The 24,961-nt window shown below is 45.2% G+C and overlaps 1 protein-coding gene across 8 annotated transcripts in view; it reads left to right on the top strand.

Moving 5' to 3' along the window:
• The window catches only part of DAB2IP (DAB2 interacting protein), a 156,794-nt gene that overhangs the window by 50,647 nt on the left and 81,186 nt on the right, over positions 1 to 24,961 (top strand). For all 8 annotated transcript variants that reach the window (XM_015644695.3, XM_015644696.3, XM_015644698.3 and 5 more), the window contains exon 3: positions 14,248 to 14,366. In XM_015644695.3, the coding sequence (XP_015500181.1) occupies positions 14,248 to 14,366 (119 nt within the window). The remainder of the gene's footprint in view (positions 1 to 14,247; positions 14,367 to 24,961) is intronic.

Raw genomic sequence — 24,961 nt, 5'->3', positions numbered from 1 at the left:
GTAATTGTTTACTAAACCATTGCAGCTCAAAGGGAAAATTACTGTCATTTTGGTCTGTGGCTGCATACATTAAAGTGCCCCTTTTGCAGGGATTGAATTTAAAGAGAATAGAAACATTATCACAGATGATATATAAACATAAAGCCATTATCATTAAACTGTCAGCTGCAACTGACTTTGGGTAACCAGCGTTAGTGGCAGCAAGAAATATGGAAATTACTTGGAGAATGTATCTGTCAGTTCAGTCACTGCTTCTGCAATAGGCCATGCTTGGAAGCTTTGGGGTTGTGAACATTTTAGGGATTGGAAGAAAAATGAGGTCATTTGGAGGCTTTGCAGTTATTTCCAGTCTCCCTGGTACTGCTTGGCAGAAATCAGGAGGGCTCATCTGGCCCTCAGAGGGATTTTCAGGTACCCAGCACCCAGACCTTGTACCTTAAGCATCCTTTGTGGATGGATTTCCAGGCTCTCCACAAAGGTGGTTCATTCTTACCACCCTCATTTTCCAGCTGGGAAAATTGAGGGAGGGAAAACTTAACTAACTTAAATTTGATCGTGCTCCAAAGCCCAAAAATACATCCTGAGCTGAATTTCTTCATTTCTAATTCCCAATCCTGGTGTTAACCACTAGCTAAGCTATTCCTAATTACCTCTCTGAAATCCTCCTCAGTTTCAAGAGAATTAAATATTCTCCAAATTGATGCTGTAATGTGAAAATGAGTAAGAGGGTTCCTGGACTCCCAAGTCCTTGTTCTTAGGGCAGAATTGCTTCAACTTTTTTACTTTCTCTGCCAGCACCTCATATTGTCAAATTTCCAATTGCTTGCTATTTGAATTAGAGCCCTCTGCCTTATTTGTCTAAGTCATCTTATTAAAATCTGTGAGTATTTTTGATCTTTAATTTTTTGCTTTTCCTTTATGAGACATGACATAAATTCTAGTTAAGGTATGAAAGATAAATTTCATTTTGAAAAAGGGAATCTTTTTCCCCACTCAATGCTCCCTAGCACAGGGATTGGAAGGTGAATCTGACTAATAAATATAAATATATTTTTAATTTTTTGAGTCTGACCTTGTATCTTGATTATTTTTTAAGTAAATCTGAAATTTCCAGTTGGGGAGTACTGGAAGACAGCATGGTCAGAGGTAGGAAGGACTGTCAGATTTCAGCACAGAGCTGCAGTCCAAACCACTGAGGATTTATGATGTGCATCAAGCAGGAGACAAGAATGACAGGATAAAAGACATGGTGCTATGACCTGCTTCACTGAAAGGGGCTCAGCAAGGCAGGGTATGGATTTTTTCCCCTTTTGAACTGAGTATGTTCCAGGGAGGTCTCTTTGTCAGAGCCTGCAGCTGTCTGAAGGACAGTTTTAGAGAAAAGAAGAGCATAAGGGCTCATCAACAGTTTAATTCACACACTGAGGCCATTTCTCTATAGAAGTACAAGTGATCCTGTTGTAGTTTTTGTGGGGTTCTGGCCTGCATTTGATTGCTGCCACACTGGGGTGGCTGGACAGCAGAGGCTTCCCGGGACAGGGCTGGCTCTGGTGGGGCAGTGAGGAGAAGATGGCAATGACCTGGTGCTGCTCCATCTGGAGGAGGCTTGTGAGGATCCTCACAGTGCCCAGGCAGAGCCCCTGGGTTAACCTGCAGCTTCCACCAAGAGGGAAATGCCACAAAGCAGTGAATTTCTGTGCCCCAGCACCATGGAAATGTGTTCTGGACTAGGAGCTCACCTTGTTGCTTCCTGTGTGAAGCTTGGGCAGTGCATAAACAGGGAAACTTGTGCTTCTGGGGAAGATAAAGTCAAATACTGTGTAGTTCTTGGGTGGGAAAGCGGAAAACAAATGTTTCAGGAAGTTTCCTGGCTCTGCAGAGGGTCTGAATTGGCACAGTTCCATCGATTTTGTTCAGCTGCTGCAGATGTTTACACTTTCTCAGCCTCTGAGGACACTGGACCGATCCCTCTGGGCTGTGTGAAACCCGTGACTCCGAGCAGGGCTCAAGGTCCCAGGGTGAACAGCAGAAAATCCTTGGGACTGGGACAGATTCCTTGTGCCAGGAATGAGAAGGGAAGGAGTGAGAGTGAGAAAGCAGCTCCAAACTCCCTCTCCCCAGAAAGCCTGAGCAAGTTTTTGTGGCCAAACCTGTGCTGTTCTCCCAATTTCATGACTCTCCTCAGATCCCTCCATTCCTCCACTCCTGGGGAAGCAGTGTTGTAGCCAGATGAGAAATACCAACAGCTCCTGTGTGTTTTCATGGAGAGAGCCCATGGGAGGAATATTTAACATTTAGGCAGTAAGTAGGGCTAATAGGAAATGCTAATTCACATTTCATTCTTTTGATCAGTGTATATTGAATGATAATTACAGTGATAGTACTTGGCACTTCTGTAGCACCTTTCATCTGGAGCTGTTAAAGTGTTCTGCCAATCTGAATGAATTCAGGCTTGCAGGCACTGTGGGGTTGCAATTTACCATAATGCCTGAAAATAAATGGTAAACTAAGGCCTGGGAAGATTATACCACTTTCCCTATCATTCAAAATCTGTATGAAGCAGTTGGGGCTATGTAGTAGTGCTGCTGGTCATCTCATAAGAAACAAAAGGCATCACTCTAGATGGTGAAAGTGGTTTAAACCAGCCAGGTGATTGGCCTTTACTCTCTAAAACAGGTTTGTTTGGCATTTTTTGTGGTAATTTACCAATTCAATATACACTCAGGTGCTCTGGTGTATTTTTGTTTGAATTCCCCCCACAAAGACAGAGAAACAATCTCACATTCTCCCTGGATTTTTCAGCAACATACTTGGATCCATATCCATTCTTTAGAGATTTCCATCTCCAAAGGATGTTTTGAACAGAAATGTCCATTTCAAAGCTACTATAAGAAAAAAACTGATAGTTTTTCAGTCTCTTCCCAGGAAGCCCAAGTGCAAACAGCCTGGACTAATTGATAGGCTGTAGGGAGGCAAATGGACCTGACTGGTTTCATTTCTATGGAGTGAATGAAAGCAGAAAGTAAACAAACAAAAGCTACAATTTGTTTAAACCTCTGGGCACTGAAAACTCTCACATTGCTGGTAGCACAGAGAAAAGAGGGCCATTAGAATATCCAACATGACAGTGTCCCTTTCATTTGTTTCTGGGTCACAGATAAAGAATTGTCCTGCAGATATGAAAGGTAGGATAATAAACACATTCCATTCTCCCTCTTTCAGTAGCACTGACATTGTGCTTTCAGAAAACAAGTCAAAGCGTGGAAGGTATTATCTGAATCTCCTGGAGACTGGAACATGAGTGCCCATTGCATCAGGACCTTCATCTCTGAACTTCATTCACTGGGGATTTGTACTGCTTTAGCTCAGGGATATTCAGTATTTGCTTAAATACTGAATTCATTGCACTTCAATTCATAGAAATCTGTGTCATTGCCACAGTTCACCCTTGAGCAGTTTTCACTACGTGTCTACCAAGTTTTGTTTTTGAGGCAGATTTTTTCTCTAGTTTAGACTAAACACTTCTCCTTAATTGCCAGAACATATTTTGAGCCATAATTTCTTGGTCTTTCACTGCAGATGGTTCACATGGCACCTGTGGACTTTGGTAATAATGAGGTAATAATGGTAATAATTATTACCAATAATTTGGTAATAATTTCCTGTGCCAGGAAATCGTGGGAGAGATGCCCCATCCCAGCTGGCAGTGATCTCATCTGTGTTGTTCATCCCATGGAAGTGGCTGAGCTTCAGCAGATATGGAGGAGTTTATGGCCCTTGATTGTTTGGAAGTTGTTTTGGAGGTTTCTTCTTCCCCTCCAAATCCACACGCTGCCTCGTGTGAGGCTGTTTCTCCAGGTGGTGACACTGTTGTTCCAAACCAAGTGCAGCTGCTTGGAACAGCAGGTCTGTTTCCATTCTCTGCTGGTGATTGCATGGACTCAGGACATTGCAGCTAAAGAACTTTGGTTCCTGGCTCTGGGTGGAGCACACATGGGAAGATGACATTGATTCCTAGATACTTTTTTTCAAACTTTAGTTGCCATGGAAACAAGATTCCCTTTCTCCTCCATGCTGTCACTTTTCCTCAGCACTGCACTCTGATAAGCAATAGGCTGTGTTTGTCCTCCCCACACTCTTTTTCCCAGTGATATTCATGGCTCAGCCATCAAGGATAATTTGAGAGAGCTGGGGAAGCTCTGCTGCTTTTCCTGAGGTGTTCAGGTGTTCCCAGGCCTGGCACTCTGCCAGAAACTTTCTTGTCTTTATCTTCTTCCGTAATTACAGTGGATCATATCTTCCCTGCAACATTTTTCAAAGCACCAAGGAAATTAGCTCCAGAACTAATCATGTCTTTATTTCCTGAATGGCTCCGTGTAGTTCTCTACACAGCTCTGCAGAATGGGATTCACCCTGAGCAGCATAACCTGTCCCTGTCCCTGTCCCTGCCCTTGTCCCCTCCCTTCATCCCTGCCTTTTGCAGGAATTGGAGATCATCTCCATGGCATTCCCATGATGGCACAGCCTGGCCTGACTGGAGCACATCATTAAAGTTACTTCACCTGACTAAACTCAAGGTTAATTTCCTTTCTATTTCCCAAGGGGTCCCATGGAAAAGGCGAGGGGTGATGGGGATGGGCTGCTCCTGGCCAGAGGCTGTTTAGACACAAGAAGAATTAAATTTTTGCTGTTCTTAGGGGGTGGAGGAGGAGACCTTCATATCCCTTCCTGGGAAACAAGGGAGTGTCCCAGCTGGTGTGGCCCTGGCTGTGACTGAGGGACACATGCTGGCCCTGCCCTCGGGCCCTCTGGGAACGAAACCTTCCTTGATAATTAGCAACCAAGTCAAAAATAGTTAAGGAATAAGCAAATGACACTTAAATCTGCCTGATAGAATTGAAATTTCCTGCAGGGTGACAAAGTTCTGCTTTAAAGACTGTAAATCCACTGCTAATAATTAGGCAAGAAATAGTCACTGCTAAGACCCAAAAATAGGATCTGTCACTTGCAATGTCTGTCTTATTATTTTGAGGGATAAACCAGCGGTGAACTTAATTTTTGCCTCCAGTTCCTGAAGGATATTCTTTTTGGTTTATATCTTTCAGTGTGAGTGTTTTAAGAGAATTGTCAGTTGTGCTGCCTCACATCACCTTCCTCAGCACCTCAGCCCAAAATCAGACACAAAGCATGAGCTGAGGAGGGAAAGAAAAGGAGTAAAGGTGGAGGAAAAGAGCGGGGAGTAGTCTTGCCTTGGTTTTCATTTCTCTCTGAGCTTCCTTAATCAAAAAGCTCTCTGATCTTTGTGTCCTGAAGGATGGAGAAATCATGAAAGCCAGGCTGGTACTCATGGAAATGTCACATGTGCGTTTTATTTATCCTTCCATTGTAATTTTTCTCCCTTTTTCCAAAGCTGTAAGTAGGAGGTGAATCAAACTGAAATAGTCGTTTTCATAAATTCTGATATGAGGATAAATGAACTTCATCTTCAGTATTTGCACAATGTCTGGGAAGTGAGTTGTCTAGGGAGGTAGATAGGGGAAATGCAGGGCTGATGTATCATCTGAATTCCAGTTGGTATTCCCCACACCTTCACAAAAGTGAGCATTTTTTGTTTGATTGCAGCTGTAATTATTGCTGAATACAAATGTTCCAATTTAAGTGGCAGAAATGTGGGGAAAGTCTTTGAAGCCAAGAGCATCTGCCTGGAACATGAGTTTCATATTTGAATGAATAACTTTTACTGCAAAATTACACAATGAATCCCTACATTCAAAAGATAATAATATTTTTTTTACTCTAAACACATCATCTACCAACTGCTTTTTAAAATTTATTGGCTTGGCAGCTGGCTTTGTAGAAAATGTGTTACTAAAAGCACACAAGGTTTGTCAGAGAAAATGAGGCAGTTTGGTGTTGATACCTTCCTGTAGACTTAGAGCTGGCCATCAATATTGTGGAAAATGGGATTCTCTTTTCCAGCATTTGCTCTGCCCCAGAGGTTTCAGGTGGAAATGAGCAGGGAGGTGCCTGACACAGCAGGACATCAAAGTAGGGAAAGCAGGGATAAAACACACTCATGAACCAGTTTATTCTGCGTCATACCCAAAGGTGGACTTTAAAAGGGAGCAGTAATGTAAAGAGGTTTATGGAGATGGTTTTCTCCTCTCCCCTGTGTGTTTATTGCTCCTCCTGGCGAGCTCTGATACCTGTTTTACCAGGAGCGATGTATTTGGATGGTTGGAGGGCTGGTTTAGGAGTGAGCACTTGAGAAGTAATCCTGGCTTTGCAGCTTATCTGGGGACAGTCAGTGTAGCAAATCACTTGGACAGCTCTGCCTTCACCCCCTCCCTCTGTGCCCTGCCAAACCCTCTGTTCTGACAGCATCTCCTACCTGCTCTCCCACCTCCTCGAGCCTGCCCTCGTTTCTCCCTCCTTGGACAGTAAGCTTGTTGAAGCATGGATCTGCCTGGGGACTGCCTTTTAAAAAGGCATATTCTCATTTCTGAGATTGGGAAAGAATTAAATTAATCTGCTTTATATGAAAAAACACTTTTTTTCCTGAAACAGAAGGGCACAATGGTTGATGCCAACTATTCCTAGACAGGTTTTATACCTGGTGTAACTGTACTGAGCCCAGGGGTCAATGACCCACTGGAGCTCAAGTGCTGCCCCACAGAAATTGTTCCAAAGTACAGCTCTTGAAAGCTCCTGAGCTCCTTAGCCCTTGACAAAACCCCAAGGGAGCTGGATCAGGATGTTTCAGAGTTTTGGATACAGCAGTTTGTCCTCTGGGTTGGGGGGACTTCATTGTCCCTGTTAAATAAGGAAACTGCTCCATCCCACTGAAATCCTCCTGCAGGTGCCATCCTTGCCTGGGTCAGGCTGTCCCAGGCTCTCTTTGGGTGAATCACTGGGTTTGCTCTTCAAGGTTACTTGCATTCTCCCTGTGTCTCTGTTTCTGCATATTTCATCCCTGATTGCTCAATTACCCTTCTTCTACCTTCCCAAGGAGTATTTATCTGTCTTGTTGGGATGTGAAATGTTGACAGTATGATAATTATGGATCTGGGAACAAATAATCCAGAGTAGTGTGGGTTTGTTTTAATAGGAGAACAAAAGAATCCAAATTGGAAAACCAGGTGATCCCTGAGTAACAACAACTGTCAAAGCGTGGTTGTCATCTGGATTTCTTCCTGGCACTTGAATTCTTTCATCCTTTATTAATGTCCCACCTGTTCCCTGTCCATGTTCTGTGGGAGTCACAGGTGCTAATTGGAGAATCCAGACCCAGACTTCCCAAGGTTCCTGTTACTTTACCAAGGGCTGGGAAGGGAATCTTCCCAGAACAGAAAAGGAACAGAGTGAAATTTTGCAAAGAAGCAATTAGCTGAAAATATCAGGGAGAATGTCCTGAGCTGAGAGCTGCCAGTCCATGGAATTCTTTCTCCAGGGCAGTGGTAGAAGACCCCGTGACCAAGGCAGTTTCAACAGGATAGGTAAAATCTTTATGAAAATGGAGCTCAAGCAGCAATCCTTTATTGGCCAGAGGTGGGAAAGGGATGAGATGTTGTGTGTTAATGTGTTCTGTTACTGCTGCTTCTCTGTGATTTGCTGATACTCACATGTGTGAGATTTGCCATATTCATAATTAACCCCCGGTGCTTCTCATCTGATGTAATTCCAGCTTTCCTGACCTGGCCAGACCCACACTGTCCCCTGGGTGACCTGGGGGACATCAGTGCATCTTCATCTGATTTTTCAGATGGGCTGAGCGGAGTGTTTGCAATGTCACTGCAGATCTGATTCATCTCTGGCCGTGGCAGGGCAGTGTTGCTAAGCAGCACTTACAACATGAGCTGCTTCTCCCATTCCAGGGCTGCTTCATGGCCTGGCTCCAGACAGCCCTCTCACCATCCTAAGTGCTGGATCTCCGTGTTTATCCTTCAACAAGAGCACAAGGCTGACCAAGTCTGACCACAGCGTGTGGAGCAGCAGGGCTGAAGTTTTTCTTGCCAGTTCCATCTGGCCACACAATGGGTTTGCAGCTATTTTGTTGTTCCTTTGGGGTTTAGCCTAATTCCAAGACACTTCTGTCTCAGAGGGGCTTTCCTTACCCCTTTAGAATGAAGTTTCTGGGTAACATCAGTCAGAGCAAGTGGTGGTTCCTTGCTCCTGGTGAGACATCAGGAGAGGTTTAGATGAGATATTAGGAAGAATTTCTCCATGGAAAGGATTGTCCAGTGTTGGAACAACAGCCCAGGGAATGGTAGAGTCACCATTCCTGGAGGTGGCACCTGGGGACGTGGTTCAGTGGTGAACAGGGTGGTGGTGCTGGGTTGATAGCTGGACTATGGTGATATTAAAGATCTTTTCCAACCTTAAAAATTCCACGATTGTCTGATCTGCTTCTGCCCCTAGGGCTCACAGGGTGACTGGGAACAGTCCTGAGATTCATCAAATTAAATGGAGCAAGAGACACTGAGGGACTTTGCACCCACATGAACAAAGGCATGGGTTCAGAAGGAGAACACACATTAATCTGTGGTGCATTTCTAGGCCCAGAGAGGATAAACTCTTCTGGTTTTCCTTTGAAGTTCACATCTCTCCTGCTCTGCAGACTTTGGGAAACTTTCACTCTCCTTTTCCTTTTCCCTGGGATTGCATTGAGCAAATCTTCAGAGCAAGCTGGGCTTTCCCATGTAAACAGAATTTGGAGGTGTTGGTTGATAAACTTGCAAAATGTCATTTCCTTATTTTTCTGTGGGTTTCTCATAAGTTTGGGGGTGTCTTCAGCCTCAAGGTTGATGCTTTCTTGCCTCCCATGTGCCCAAGTTCAAAACAGCCCCTGTACAGGCCTCGTTTATCCTGGAAATGCACTTTTTTGGGGAAGGGAATTCCATAGGGGCCGTGTGCTCGGTCACCTCAACAGAGCCCTTCATCACACCTGACAGGAGCAGAGCTGCAGGACAGCAAAGCAACTTATAACTCCAAAGTTCAAATCAAAAAGAACTGACAGAAATAAATGATATATGAAGTGTTTGAGGGGCTACAGACACTTCCAGCCCTGTGCTTCTACCACTGAACAAATGAAAAATATTTGATCCATAAAGGTCAGTGCTTTACAGAAATTCCCCTCCTGCCCTGCTTCAGTGCCAGGGACCACTTGGGGGATTATTTCTGTTCTTGGGCTTCCAAGAGACATAAATGGTGCCTGAACTCACCCTCAGGGTTGTTTTGGGCTCTGCATTCTTGGGGTAGCTCAATGCAGTCGTGTTCTAGAGAGAGAAAGGTAAAAATGTGCACTTAGATGTCTTTGCATAGTCAGAAGCAGCATCAGATGCTCCCCAAAAAAGGTTTCTCTTTTATTTTGAAAGCTAAGACTAACACTGGTAATTGTAGAAATGGGTAAACTCACTTGTTTGGAACATTTATGGCTATAAAAGGATGCTTAGTGTTGGCACAGCTCTACTTGTTTCACAAATACAAATATTAATTATCCATTCAGTGGAGCCTCAATAAGAGGATATTTCCATGTGCTGTGCAGGAGGAGAAAAAAACCCAAACTAATTCCAGAATTAAATTAAGTTTAATATAAAAAAATAAAAACTGTAAATCCCAGAATAATGATGAGTCTGGTAGAAAAGATTTACTCCCAGTTTTAAACCTTATCCCCGACATAGCAGAACACATGGAGACCTGGGCTGAAAAGCTGCATTGCACACTTGTACTCACAGCAAACACTTATTTATAGCAGTTTCCTTATTATGAGTAGTGAAAAAATTCCTGATGTCCTCCCATGTCCCCCAGAGTTGAGATTTGCTTGAACTAAAACAAAAAGATGTGGAAGAACTATAAAAATAAACCCATCTGTTCAGTATTCTTGTGATCTGCCTTTGTAGGGGTTGTTCTGTGTGGTTTTGGGGTGAGAAGCCAGGGTTGTGTCTGTGCTGTGTCTGACCAGTGCTCTCCAGTGCTCTCCCAGTGCTTCCCAGTGCTCTCCCAGTGCTCCCCAGTGCCTCCCAGTGCCTCCCAGTGCCTCCCAGTGCTCTCCCAGTGCCTCCCAGTGCCTCCCAGTGCTCTCCCAGTGCCTCCCAGTGCCCCAAGCCAGACCTCACACTGCCCCAGCCTCTCCCTGTTTTCCTGGCTTAAAGAACATGAAGAGCTGCCAGGGCTCTTCCAAAGAAAGCTGCTCATGAGGCATCCAGCCTGATTTATTGATATATCATTTTATAAATTTTATCTCTATTGTGTTTCCATGGTGCTGAATTTTTACCTTTATAACTTTATCGTGTGGGTTCACTGCGAGTGAACATTATTGGTGTGGGAGTCAGCTCCAGACACAAGACTTGCATCATTACTTTATGTTTAATAAAACAGGAGCTCCAGATTTTGCTGTCATTAACACTCTGCTCAGTTTTGTCCCCCTCCCTTTTTCTCTCTCCTTTCTGGTTTTTTTCGTGTTGCCCCAGGGCATGTGGAATTCTACAGTTCCTGCATCTCAAAGGCATATGGTGCTGCTGGGTTTGCACATATGCTTTAAAAGTATTATAATACCAAAAATATTCAAACATTGTAATAGAATATAAGATTATATCCAGGTTCTAGCGTAATTGAAAATGCCAAATTTGATAAGGGAGAAAAATTTAAATGAAAGTCCCACCTTCCTCAATCTGCAGTGAGATGATGGCATTGGATTTTGGGTTTGTCAAATATGTAATAAAAGAGCCCAAATCACAGCAGATTTAATTGTGCTGTTTTGAATTGTGCCATCCTGTTTTAGCTGAAGTTACTGTGCTTGTGATTAAGCCATTCCTCAAAAGGATTTGTTTTGTTTTCTTCTGTCTTCATTCTTTGTGTCTTACAATGTCTTCAGTCAGCTCTTGTGATTAGAGCGATTGCACTCCGGGCTTGGAGATGTCAGAGGCAAAACAGCAGAAACAAAGCAAGAAAAGCAATGCTCTTGGAAAAGTGCAATCAGTGCTCAGTGGAAGCTCTGCGTGCTCCCAGAGAAGCTGTGGCTGCCCCTGGATCCCTGGGAGTGTCCCAGGCCAGGCTTGGGACGCCCCCAGGACGGGGCTTGGAGCAGCCTGGGACAGTGGGAGGTGTCCCTGCCATGGCAGGGGTGGCACTGGGTGCTGTTTAAGGTCCTCCCAACCCAAACCACTCTGGGATTCCATGGTTCACCCTCCTTTCTTGCCAGGCTCGATGAATTCTGTGCCACATTGCTCTGTGGGCTTTCAGGGATTGCTTAGGGCCATATTCCTGACCACAGTGATTGTCTCTAAAGACCCTAAAAGATCTCCTCTTGCTCAGACTTTAGGCTGTGCAGGGATGAGTTTATACAGCTGGTACCTCTGCCTCCATTGTAAAGGATATTTCATGATTTATTCTAGCTGAAGGGATCCTTGGGCACTGCAGATTTCTATTTTTTGTCATTTCATAGAGACTATTAACTTCTGAATGAAACCTTTCTCAGTTACTAGTTTAATCTTTGCTAAGATATTTTTACTGGTGGTGAATGCTGCCCACACACAGGAAGACACAATTCTGCCCTAGACATCTCTCAATATAAACTTAAAAGTGTATAAAGAACATGCATGCAAAGGGCAGTGCTTTAATTGCTGGAACTGCCAAGAATGCAGCTCAGCTAGAGGAGCAGGCAATGCTCAGAGGGTGGGATTAGCCTTGTTTGTCTGGAGATCAGAATCAAATGTTGTTTAAAGTCATAAATGAAGAAGAAATGCATCATGTCCTTATGATCTCACTAGGAAAGCTCGGCGGTCACACCCCAGGTCAGAATCTCTCTCTTGTATTTTCACAGACAAATTTCTGCCTTTTTTTCTTACCCCACCTAAAAATTACAGAAGGTATTAATTCACACATTAGGCTTTCTGATCTCTGGTGTGCACTATGGAGGTGCAAAGTATCACTATAGCAGCATAATTTATCAGCATTAAAATCTCTGACATCTCATTCTCCCAAGGAAGCTGGCAGTGAAAACGGAAAATGGCTCTGTGTGATTTCCTTCTGGTGGCAACAAATGTAAAAACAATGGGAAACAGAAGGAAAGTAATGTCTTGCTGCAACCCTAAATTCTAATTTCCAAATCCTGCACGAATCATGGAACAGTTGTGGAGATGTGGAATATACAATTGGGGAAGAAAAATGTCACCATTGCCTGCAGAAGGCATTTGGGTTTTTCCTTGTCAGTGCCCTGTCCAGAGTTCAAAGCTATTTCTGGATTGAAGAAGGGGCTGGGTAAAATGAGGTCATATTTGTGAGTGGGCTGGCAGTGATTAAGGAACTCCAATCTCTCGTTCCTGGCCCAGAACCTTCTCACCAGAGGAGTTTAGGGCAATGTCAGGTGTTTGGCCAGTTGTGTATTTTCCCTTCACAGCAAATATTGGCCAGTGTCCATTGCAGGCAGCCAGAGCCCAGTCCAGTCAGAGGAACAAGAGCATGGAGAGTTGATAGGATGAGTGTGGGGCTGATACCACATTGATAGGGTGAGTGTGGGGCTGATACCACACTGATACCAGGAGTAGGAGGCTGATACCACACTGATACCAGGAGTAGGAGGCTGGATAAGGTCTGAGTACCAAGGGAAACATCTTAACAATGCTCTAGATAATGCAAATCCTCAAATTTTCTTCTCACAGCCAGGTTTCTCTATAGTACAAAATTCTCTAAAGGTATTTCTCAGGGACAGAACCCTTTTGAAAAGACTTTTGTTATCTCACAGGTTGGCTTTGTGCAGTATGACAGAGTGTACAATGTGATGGCCTGTGTTTTATACCTCCTGCTATTTCAGTCATGCAAATAGCTCCTGGAGAAACATTCACTCCACACAAATGCATATTACATACCTCGTTTGTAAGTAAAGTGGCACTTAATAAATGTGAAACACCTTTGGTTATCAAGATGTTTGAAATTCTTGGTGCACTTACGAACAGGAAAGTCACTTCCATAACAAGAGCCACACAGAGTGCCCAGGGAGATTTTGCAGCTTGAGAAAGACATAATGTGAGCCATGAATATCCGAGGTGGGGAAGGAGTGTTTAAATGGCATGAACAAATGACAGGCTCCATAGAAGTTAGACTGTGATTATCGCCCTGCAAGATATATTAAAGGTATTCATTTATAAAAGTGAGCTGCTAAGGATCTATTCCTGTGTGTTGAGTGGAGAAACTCCTGAGGCTCCTGCCTGGAGCAGGGGGTGCACTGTGGGCAGGGCTGGGATGCTGCTCTGGTACTCTCACACTTCCTCATGCGTGTCAGAAGCTGTGCTTGATCCGTGGACATCTTCCCCCTTTCCTGGGGCTGGGGAAGGAAAGCAGTGTGTGCAGAGCCTCAGGTTCTGTGGGAATTTGTTGAGTTGTTTATGTGGAGCTGAAATGTTTCTTTACTGTGATGCTCCATAGAAGGAACACGCCTTCAGGCTTCACCCCAAAATCCTGGTTTCTCTTTAAAATGCCCCCCGCTTTCTCTGGCCAAAGTGTTTGACCCTCTCGCACCATTCTCATACGCTGTAGATGCCGGCCAGCACAGTAATATTATACTTTTAGTGCCTTATTTAGCGGAGAAATTAAATGTAATGTTCAGATTATGTAGAACATTAACTCCTAACAATAAGCAAATAACACATTAGAAGCTTTGCTATTAAATCGTTTGGTGCTGGCTCTGCTGTGGAGCTCTCCAGGAGCCGTGACTTTTGTTCCGCGAAGGAGGAGGCTCGGCGGAGAAGGAACGAGCCGGGCTCTCTGTCCTCTCTAAGGTGGTGCCCGTGCCCCGAGCCCACAGGCGGTGTTAGGACGAGCTTTACGGAGCTCCATCCATGTAGCCGAAACACCTGAGCCCGGCTGTGCCGGCCATGGCCGCGAGTCCCGGCGGCTCGGAGCAGGTACCGGGGCCGTGCCCGGCTGGGCGGGGGAGGCGTCTGGGCTGGGGCTGCCGGACCCTCGGCCAGCCCCCGCTCCCGTCAGGAGCTGCGATGTGCCAGTCTCGCCTTTCAGACGGGATTTTTATGGGAGCTGATGGTTGCCAGGGCAACAGAGGCTTCGGGGAGTCTCGCGCGCCGCAGCCCCGGCCTGGGAGCGCCGGGAGCAGATGTTGGCTGACGCCAGGCGCTGCCGGCGCTGCTCATGCGGGAGCTGCCGAGGACGCTGTGCCCGGCTGCACGGGCGGCTCCGCTCCCGCTCCCCGCTCCCCTCTGCCTTGTAATTTAGTATTCTTGTCTCACCCCACAGGGGTTCCTCAGCCGTCGGCTTAAAGGCTCCATCAAAAGGACAAAGAGCCAACCGAAGCTCGATAGGAACAGCAGCTTCCGGCACATTTTACCTGGCTTCAGGAGTGTGGACCATGAAAGGTAAGGGGACGTTTCGCGGAGGGTGTGGGAGAGACAAGGAGGATATTGATTTTTCCAGCGCTTGTGAAGATCTTTCTTGTCTTATTCAGAGCAAGGACTGCATCTCTGATAGAAGTAGACTCGGTTAATTGCAAGAGGGGTAGTTTTAATTTGTTGCTGAGGGTACGGTGCAAGCCCTCCCTTTTCAGGTTAAATTCCAGGTGCAGAGAAGCCTGACTGCTCTGCTTCCTCTTCCCCAATAAATCCTAAATTGATGCACCAGCATATAAATAGCACAGAGATGCAGCAGCCAGAGCCGACTGATGCAGGTGAGGGAGGGAGGGAGGGATGCTCCCGCACTGGACTGCACCGATCACTACTGGGTTCCACACGGCAGGAACAATACCGTGGAACAATAACAACCACAATCTCCCCAAATCCCTCTCTCCCCCTCTCACACATCCGGCTCCATCCCGCAGTTGTCTGCCGTCATTACACGGAGATGGAGCCTCGGCGTGTGGCCGGAGCTGCTGCTTCTGCCTGAGCCATGACAGGAGCTCAGTCCAGGAGGGATGTGTTGCAGGGAATGTGCAGATGGATCTGATAAAGCATTTCACGTGGGATGGCCAGTACTGGAGCAAACTGAGAGTAAAATAGAAGAGAAATGAGATCTTTGAGATTCTTCAGCTGGTTAGAAAGTAGAGTAGCTCTTTAGTGGATTTGTGTGTATTTATGTCTGTGTAGATTTGTGTTAGTGTGAGCTTCAGACAGGCACTGCTCGAGGTAAATTCATGTGTAAATTCACATGCAGATCAAGGTCGTGCTTGGGGAAGACAGGTTCATTTACCAATCACAGCCCAGTGGTTTCTTCCAAAAGGAAGATCTTTCAACCTTACATAAATCATTTTGGGGAGTGACAGAAATATTGAAGTGCTAGGCAAAGTCTGTGTCTGAAAATTCTGCCAGGCTGGACATACCGTGATGTAACCAGTTCAGAGCAGTTTAATACACCAGGATGGTACTTGAGAACCCATTGAGTAAATACTTCACTTTGAAAAGCAATGACAACTTACTTTGTTTTAGCTGTACTTATTCATTGGAGCTTTTGAAGCTCACAAACAATTATTGTCAATCTGGATTTTACCTGACCTATTGCTGCCTCCTAAGCCTTTTCCTTTTGAATTGTGAAGTGAAGTGATTGTGCTGGTTAGTGCCGAGTAAGATTTCAGGAATTACTCTCTGGGCAGGCAGAGTTGATTTGATTCCTGTGCTGCAGTTTTCCCAAACGCTCGAAGTAGGGCACTGTGTTCCAGAGGGAAGCGAGCGGAGCCGGGTGGCCGGGAATGTGCCTACGGTGCTGCTGCTTTGCTCAAAGAACAGGCAGATTAGGCAAGGTTTCCCTTCTACCTGGGTGAGTTTTGTTTCATTCTGTGACTTGGCAGGATAGCACTTGGGAATTAACTGTTCTGGCCAGCACTGTAGCCAGAGTCATTTTCCCAAATTAAGCCTTGTAATTTCCCTGCCCTCCCAGCACAGCAGCCCTGGGAGCTGGCTGGGCTTCCCAAGACCCAGATGTACTGCAACTTCTCCTTAAAGAGACTCGGGGAATCCCAGTCACATTTGCAGCATAGAGCTTAAAGGGTGTTTTAGAGGAGAGTTGGCACTTGGCAGCCTCAAATAACCAAGGATTTGCTTATATGAGTATGAGAAACTGAAAATTAATGTTACCTTCATGATACCTGAAATTAGACCTTCTGTTAGGCAGGCATCTCTCAAAAATGCACTTCTTCTGTGATACACAGACATCCCTGAGCTGCAGGACACTGAGACTCACAGGCTTTTGACAGCAGGCTCTTAGTCCCTCGCTGCCATCGCAGTGTCAGATCTGTCAGGTGAGCAGGAGTCCTCTGCAGGAGAGCTTGGCCTTAGGGACTGTTGCTCTCAGAGAGGTGAAAGCGAAGCAGCAGCTGGGTCTCTCAGTCATGCAGTGAGGCTTTGGTTACAAAAGATAATTTTATCTTTCTGAACATTCCCATCCCATTGTATGTGCACAATGTGTATGAAAGAGCTCAGGTCTTTCAGATCATTTTCATGCATTTGCTGCTGTGCTTGTCTTGCTTGTAATCCAAGAACTGTTTCAGAGAAGCATTTGGTATTGGAATATTCGCCTCTTAAATATTTGATTCTTGACTCCATCTTGTATCGAAGCTGATTGTTCAGGAGCCACTCCTCTGCTCGTGGAAGTCACCATTGTAACAGTGCTCTGCTCTGGAGCGTGGGCCAATTTTTGTGGGAATGCCATAGCAAAAATGAATAGTGCAGTAAATGCAGTCAAAACATTCCAGGTTGAAATACTGAACTACAGTAGATGCTAAATGCTTCTGTTACTTGGCTTCTTTGTATCTAAATTGGGACTATTCCTGCCTTTTAATTCCTTTATTTTTCCCTTCCTTGTTTCCCTTCCATGTCCTGTTTATCCTGCAGATGAATTTATGAAATACATGAACTGTGCACATGCATGTTCAGACAGATAATGACACAGATGTGGCTTGTGTGGGGGGCAGAGAATGTAAACAAATACATTTCACTAAATTACTGTGGGGTTCACATGGATGGATTTGGCCAAATTTTGGCACTCTTGTGCACGCTGGGTTTTTTCCTGTTACAGTAACAGTAATATGATTATTGGTAGTAAAAGAAGCAAAATCAGAGCAAGTGTAACTCACCTTCTGTATGAGAGGTGCATTAATATGGTACAATCAGAGTATGTAAATATGAAATCTAAAGGAAGATTGTGGAATGAGTGTTCCTTTCAATTTGCTGGCTGGTCATACTGCTTGTTAGAGCTAAAAAGGGTTCCAAAAAGTGGCTTTTTGCTAACAATGTCTCCTGCCTCCTGATTTATTACAGCAGCTCGCTAAGTTTTTATCGTGGAGTGCTGAATGCTTGGCTTTGTAGTGGCCTCTGGAATCAGCCACAAATCAAGCATTTGGCAGATGGATTTTTCTTAATTGGACCCACATTTCTCCTACAAAATCTGTGATGGAGAAAATTTCTGGGTTGGACATGGAGCACAGGGAGGAGAGGCAGAGAAGGGAGAGAAGGTTGTTCTGCTGCAGTTGTTAATTATTGGTGGGGGTGTATTGCTGATGCTTTACTTGTAGTGGCAAAGGTGATTTTACACCAGCACTGAGAGGGCAGGGCCACAGTATCACTGTGCTTTCAGATTGTCTTGATTTGGTGAAAAATGGGTGCTCTGGGTAACTCTGTGTTCTGATGGAATCCCTGAACTGATCATTGCTGGAGACACCTTTCCTCAGCTTACCTAGAATCCATTTAATGCTATGGGATTACCAACATTTGTGATTATTTTGCAAAGTTTTTGGTTTTGTTTTTTATAATTCCAGGAGATAACATTCTATTTAAGCTTTTATTGGCACTACAAAAGCCTGAGCATATGGTTGATTGTTAAATGAGCCTCAGCCTTGGAAGGGGTACAGCCCTGCGTTAATAACAGCAGCAACTTGCACTACTGAGACTTCCTCTTTCAACTCCTTTTTGTCTTTAGCTCATCCAAAATTTTTGCTTCTAATCCCCAGAGGGAAGAGGAATTGTACAAATCATGTACTGCAGCACATTTACTTCCTACTGTAGTGCCCATGCTGTCTGTTGTAGGAGCCTTCCATGTGCACAGAGCTTGTTTTGGTGCACCAGGAGCTGATGAACATCTGTGCTCCTGCAGCAAACTTAGTTTGGGAGTTCTTGGAGATCTAATTTGTTTATTCCCAACAAACCTGACATGCCAAATATTTTTAGGCATGATGAAATTGGTTAAGTTTGATGAGAACCTGGTGAGTGCTGCATGATGAAGGATGAAGAAGTTGCTCAATTTCCTCTGGAATTGGAAAGAGGAATGACTCATCCTGCAGAAGTAGGACACTGGCAGACCCCAGAACCACAGAGGGCTTTCAGATCTGTGTGATCAAGTGCTGGAGAGCTGCTTCCTCTTCTGGCTCCTGCTGAAATGGTTTTATCCAGGGAAGCTGGCTGAGTAGGGAAACCTACACCAGAGGGGACCCCTGGAAGGGTGGCACTGACAGTGCTCTACTGACAGCCGGGCTCTGCCTTTGATTGCCATGAAGATATTGAGGAAACCCTGCAGTTTGTGTAGGGGAACCATCCAGCTCCATCAGCTGTGACTGAAATGCAGAATAAAACATCTTGCACAGCCAGGAGCATCCAGCAGTCACTCGTGTGACATTCCATGTCATTCATGCTGGGGGTGGTGCCCGTCCCCATTTCCCTCCTCCATCAACAGATTTCAGCAGAAAAATCAAGATTCAAGGACAGGCTCAGAATTCAGACTGGCCACATGCAATCCCTGCATTTATACCAAGGTTGCTTTGTCCTGGAATAAGCAAATCAGCCTTTTAATGGGGTTCCTTTGCAAAATATTTCTTGAACCAGAAAGTTAATTACTGATCTCTAATTAGTGGCTGGGTTAAGAGGCTAGAGTGAAATCAGAGAGAACTGCTTTGAAGGAGAGATGCAGGAAGAAATTACCATTTCTCTCCATAAACTGTGATGTTCCCCATCTTCTTCTCATGGTATCAGGAAGTTTTGACATTTTTAAAAGGAGAATGTTGTTAATGGAAAGAGGGCATTTTCTGGGAGGCACTGAAAGAATGGTAATTTAATAACTCCAGGAGGGACAGAGATGGATTGAAAGCAATGTGGGGCCTTTCAGCTTCTCCCAAAGCAGCAGCAAGGTTCCAACTGTTCCTCCTGTTAATTTGACTTTTGGAGATACCTGTGAACTTGTATCAGAAGCTGCCTGAGGTAAATGCATTCCCCATTCTCAAAGGGTACAGAAACACTTCCTTTATCCTGCTCATCCAAAGCAACTCCCTAACTGATCAGGGGGTCACGCCTAAAGCTTTCAGTAAAGACTGTATTAGCTCCTGGTAATTCATCAAGTCATAATAAATGTCAGGGGACGGGCTAAGAGGCTGGAATGATTTTCAAAGAGTCATAGAATCATGGCAGAATTTTCACAGCCTTTTTCCCAGTTCTGCACTCGCTGGTTCCTGACAGCCCCGTGCCCCACGGGGTGCAGCCGGCGCTGTTGACTCGACGCGGAGTCACGGAGCAAAATTAGAAAATCCTTCCTGCTCCGGCATATGCAGCACTGCTGGGATAATTGGCTTCATGCATCTTACAATTAGCTTGCAAAAATATGTTTTGCATCCCTGACCTTTTCTCTATACGCAAGGCCATTGTTTCCCTGTCCTGCTTAATTACAAAATAGAGCGTTGTGTGAGGAGAGAGATGACATCGTTGGATCGTCGGCTCTAATTTGACGAGACATCGTAATGGGGAGTTTTCATACCGAGGGCACTGAATTAGTGTAGTGTGAAGCCACATTTCTGCAAACCTACTAAATAAGGAGAAGTTAATTTTCTGCTCTATCTTTTTGACGTTTGTAATCAAAGCATTGTATTCCAGCTGCAGATGGTTAGCGCGTGAGGGATGTTTGGGAAACGCCGACAATCGCGAGGCATTGTCTGCACGGCCGAGGATCAGGTTGATTAATGGATACAAGGATGCTTGCTTTCATTTTGCTGTTCTCCCAGCCTGAATACACATTATTGACTCGGTGGCCACTGCCTGGCAGCTGGGATGTGGTGGTGCAGCAGTGCACACCTCAGGGGTACAAGCAGAGAGCTCTGCTCGTGTCCCTGGAGCACAGACTGAGTCAGGGTGACACTTCTGCTGCATTGTGGTCCATGGTGTCGTGATACTCTTCAGGTTGAAGACACATACTGCTACTCCATTGCATCAACATTTTGTTTCCAAACAGACCATTTATTCTGACTTTGCCCTGGTGAGGCTTTCATGTGCATGAATTTCAGTGCAATTACATTAGCATTACTCTTCATGTCAATAACCTCAAAGGAAAAAAAAAAAGAGAAAGAAAATGCCATCACTGCAGCTTTTCTACCAGAGGATGCTTTCTGTTCCTTCTAGTCTCTTCTCTGCTTTTCTAATTATCATCTGTTTACAATAGATACTGAGATACTTCTGTCCCAGGCTTAAACATGCCCCTGCCGTGGGCAGGGACACCTCCCACAGCCCTGAGCAGCCTGGTCTGTGGAAGGGGGTGGAATGAGATGAGCTTTAAGGTCCCTTGCAAACCAAACCAGTCTGGGATTCTGTGATTCTGGCATGCAGTGAAAACTGCTCCTGGTGAAACCATCACTCATCCACTGAGAGGAGCAGTCCTGCTCTCCCCAGCCCCGCTGCCTCCTGCCCACACCTTCCCCTTCCCATCACACGGTCTTGGGAAGGGCAGCAAGTGCATTCAATGGGAAATGATTATTTAAGGGGTGCTTTTCTCTTTGGCTGGGGCACTGAACCAGCTCCAGTAGCTGCAGAGAAGCAGGAAGATGGCAGAGCAGGGGCACTCCCTGTTTCTGTGCAGCTGTGTTTAATGGGATGGAACTGTACTCTCAGTTTCTGCCCCCCGTGCTGTGTGGGCCTGGGTGAGGGGTGTCCAGTTGGCATCTGCCTCCAATTTCCATCTTCCATGGAATCTCCCATCTCCTAGGAGAGATCCATTGCATGTAGGTTCCCACTTTGCTGTCCTCATCTCTGTCATTTTTAGTGGCAATTATTTTTAACAATAAATGGTTTTATCTCTTGGGAAGAAAGAAGGAAGAAATGTTTTTAAGTAACTTTTCAAATCCACTTCCGCTCTGTTCTTTATTGAAACCTTGCAAAACCTCGATTGGAAAATCTGTGTGAGGAAGAAAGAGTTGCAAGTGAGCTTGGAACTGAGGTGGGGAAGGGTTCCAAGCCTTTGTTCAGAGCTGGGAGACGCCGATGTTTGACGTGTGTTCCTTGTTATCCCGGCTCTTATGGCAGTGCTTGGGCCCTGAAATCCACTGATTGTAGCTGGAGGCAGCAGCTGGAGCTGGAGCTCACTGCTGGCTCTGACTTGTACAGAGCACTGCCTGTGATGATGTTCAGGACTTGTGAATACCAAATAACTCAGTCGAGGTCATCTGTCAGCTGGGAGGGAAGGAAAAACCAGATTGAGGAAAAAATGTTTCCTCCTTACCATATTGTTTAATAAAACCTTGGGATATAGAGCCTCTGAAATGGTAATTAGTGAGATTTCAAGTGCTTTGTTCACCTATGGATATCTTATGATAGTGATATTATGATGCTTATCTGGCTGGCAGTGTTTACAATTCAAATCTTCAGTACAGCTACAGAATGTCTCACTTAGGTTCTCTTCCACACAGTTCAGCTCTGGTGTGATGAAAAAAAAAAGCAAAAACTGATTTTAATTGAATTAAACCAATGCATTTTAGCTGGAATTAAAATGTAATTTGTTTAAAAATACTGAACTGATTTGAATTAAAGCCAGAAATATGAATTTAACTTTAATCCACGTGTGTTACATAAGTAATTATACGAGAAAGGGCTGTGGCATGCCTTGTGTGTGATTGATAATGTGTAGGAGGGCGGCATTCCCTCATTCCAAAGAATAGAAATGCAGGAGGAATTAGAAAGCCAGAGCTATGCTATCAGGCTGTGCCCTTTGCTCACGTTTACAGATGTCTCTGGGATTAAGCTGGTGCTGTAGCCTCTCCCCCCAGTCCAGGGGGGATTTCCCAAATCCCCATCCCAGCCCCCAGTGCCTCCTCTCTGTAGGAATCCCTGTGCAGAGCGGGCCTGCGGCAGATCCCAAATGATTTACATAACTCGGCTCTATGTACCTTGAATTATTAATATTTTGCTGTCCTGGCTGTGTGGGGAGATTTGTTCCATTAGGGATGTGTTTGTTGCTATATAGTAGCACTTTAGATGATGGGAATCCACAGAGAGAGAGAGAGAGAGAAGGATTTACATGTTAAATTCTTTTGGTGAGAGCAGAGTTTTTACCAATGCCTGGCTCTGAGGATTGGAATGAAAGGCTCAGGGCTGCTGTTGCTCATCTTGGGGTCTGGTGTTTATCCTCTGCCTGGGCATAATCCCCCTGGGCACCAAGCAAGGCCAGGAGCCATCAGGATGTGAATAGTTTATATCGTGACATGGCAGTGTCTGTGATTTCCCTGGATCGTGGCGTCTCCTGCCTTTCCCCAGTGCTCCCAGGAAGGGTGGCAGTGTGAGTTGTTTGTGCAGTGGCCGTGTGGGTGAGCCCAGGGTTTGTCCCACGAGGTGTTAGTTAATTAGTTAGTTAGTTAATTAGTGACACAGGGCCACGTGTGGGGGGTGTCTTGCAGGGTGCTGGCACCCCGAGGCTCCGCCGGATGCTCCCAGTGCCATCCCTGAACGGGATATTGCATCCACAGAGGCTCTGCAGGAACCCTCTCCAGCTCCCCTCAATTAATTATTCACTGATCATCACTCAGACCTTATGGATTAGGGAGCAGAGTTGGCAGGGGGTGGATGGAAGATGGAGCAATTTGGATTGCAATTAGTATTTCATTTCTTCCCTTGCTCCCTTTTTGCTTAAATTGGAGATTGCATCTTAGCACCGCACAAGGATTTACATCCCAGCAGTGGAAGTTCCCTGTGCACCAGAAACCAGCAAATCCACTGCAGTCCTTAAGCTTCCCCAAGGAACCCCACAGTTTGAGAAGCTGAAATATCAGGGAAACATGTTTTCCTTAGAAAATGGTGTGAGGGAACAGCAGTGCCTGGCCCACTGGAGCGGGGACTTCACCAGCCATATCCTACTCTCACGATAGCAGCATTTGCATGTTGTGTCTCTCCATCCTGAGGGAGTGGCATGAAACTCTGCCAGGGAGGATTTAGGCTGGATTTCAGGAAAAGGTTCTTCCCCCAGAGGGTGGTGGGGCACTGAACAGGCTCCCCCAGGGAGCAGTCACAGCCCCAAGTTTGCCAGAGCTCCCTGAGTGTTTGGACAATGCTGTCACACACAGGGTGGGATTGTTGGGGTGTCTGTGCAGGTCCAGGGATTGGACTGGATGATCCTCGTGGATCCCTTCCAGCTCAGGATATTCTGTGATTCTGTGAGCCTTATCTCTCATCTCCCCTTGCCGCTCCTGGAGTGTGCTCCTTGCCAGGAATCCTCTCTGGGAGAAGGAAAACCCAGCAGGGTGAGCAGCCCCAGAGCCCCCACGCCACCCCCAGCCCAGTCCCAGACAGTGTCACTGGAAGTTTAGTCATTGCAGCAGTCACCAAGAATTGGGAACTCTGCTCCACCAGGGAGACTGTGTCTAATTTTGAAACCTCGAGGGTTTTTTTTATTATACCAGTAAGCACAGTCTGGGTCACACTTTGCAATAATTATCCTGATGTCTGAGAGGTTGTTAGAACATCCCTGGAGGAAGGGGCCTGGTTGCATCAGAGGAGAATTTAGAGGTATATGCTGGCAAACCTTCAGCACTAGAGATTTATTTAAGTTAGTTCTTTTAATTGCTTTCCAGCATCCCAATTCTGTTATAAGCTCTTTGAGCCATCTAGGGAAGTGAGTGTAGCTCACATTAATCTCCTCAATCCTTCTTCCTCTAACTAGTTACTCCCAGCTTCATTTGCACGGGCATTTGAGCCCTACAGAGCGGGTAATAATTTTGATTCTGTTTAAACATGTTCTAACAGAAGATATAAGATAGGAAAAGCCATCAGCTGACTGCAGCATTGGATTCTTTTTTAACTCTCATCTCTTAAGCGTGCCTTATGATCTTTGTATAACGCTGCTGCCTCCCAAGTCTGTTGGCAGCTCTGTGATATGTATTCATAGAGCAATTCCAGTCCTTGAGTGAAGCCTGAAAGGAAAGGGCAAAGAATTATTTGTCTTTTTTTTCATTATCTCAGCCCTCTTGTACCTGCTCTGACACACACTTGAGAGAAGTTTGCCTTGATGCCTTTATATCTGAAGCTCTCTCTCTGTACGGGGTGTCTCACCCTCATTAGATAAAGTCACTCATGTTGAGGCTCTCCCTCACTTTATTAATCTCAGTCCCAACCTCTCACACAGCAGCAGAGCCTCCACACACCCTCAGTTACACACTGATAGCAGGGAGGGAGGAACACAGGGACTCCAGCACGTCCAAGGGGTGGCCAAGGAATGAGGGCCAGCTCCCTGTTATTCCCTGACTTGGGAATTTTGTTCTCTCTTCTGAACAGTAGAAAAAGTTTTGTTGTCTTAAAAAATAACAATAATCCTCTTTGAGTGGTGTGAAGGTTTTGGTCTCAATTACATCTCGTATCAATGAGTTCCACAGACAGACACTGTCTGATACATAATTCATAGAACTGACATTTTTAATCTATTAAGTCCGTTATCTTTAATTTTAGTGATTTTGGCCATTTTGGAAAAGACAGTAAATAGAAACAGAAACATTCCTGATTTTACCATGCATTATTTGCTGATAAAGTCCTGTTGTGTCTCCTTGTCTTTTCCAGCTAAAGACACTCCTCTGGAATTTTTTATCACTTTGAGCCATTCCCTACTCAGTGTTTTTGCTCATGTACAGTGTTATATTTTCGGAAGAAACATCTTTTCTACACCTGTTTTCCTTGAAAGCACTGGCAAATCTGTTCTGGGCAGCTGCAAGCAGCAGGGCCAGGGGCTCCCATGG

Source organism: Parus major, chromosome 17, assembly GCF_001522545.3.
Source record: "Parus major isolate Abel chromosome 17, Parus_major1.1, whole genome shotgun sequence".
In the NCBI taxonomy this organism is placed as follows: domain Eukaryota; kingdom Metazoa; phylum Chordata; class Aves; order Passeriformes; family Paridae; genus Parus; species Parus major.
The sequence above is the reverse complement of the archived record's forward strand: the minus strand, read 5'-3'. Positions and strand labels throughout refer to the sequence as shown.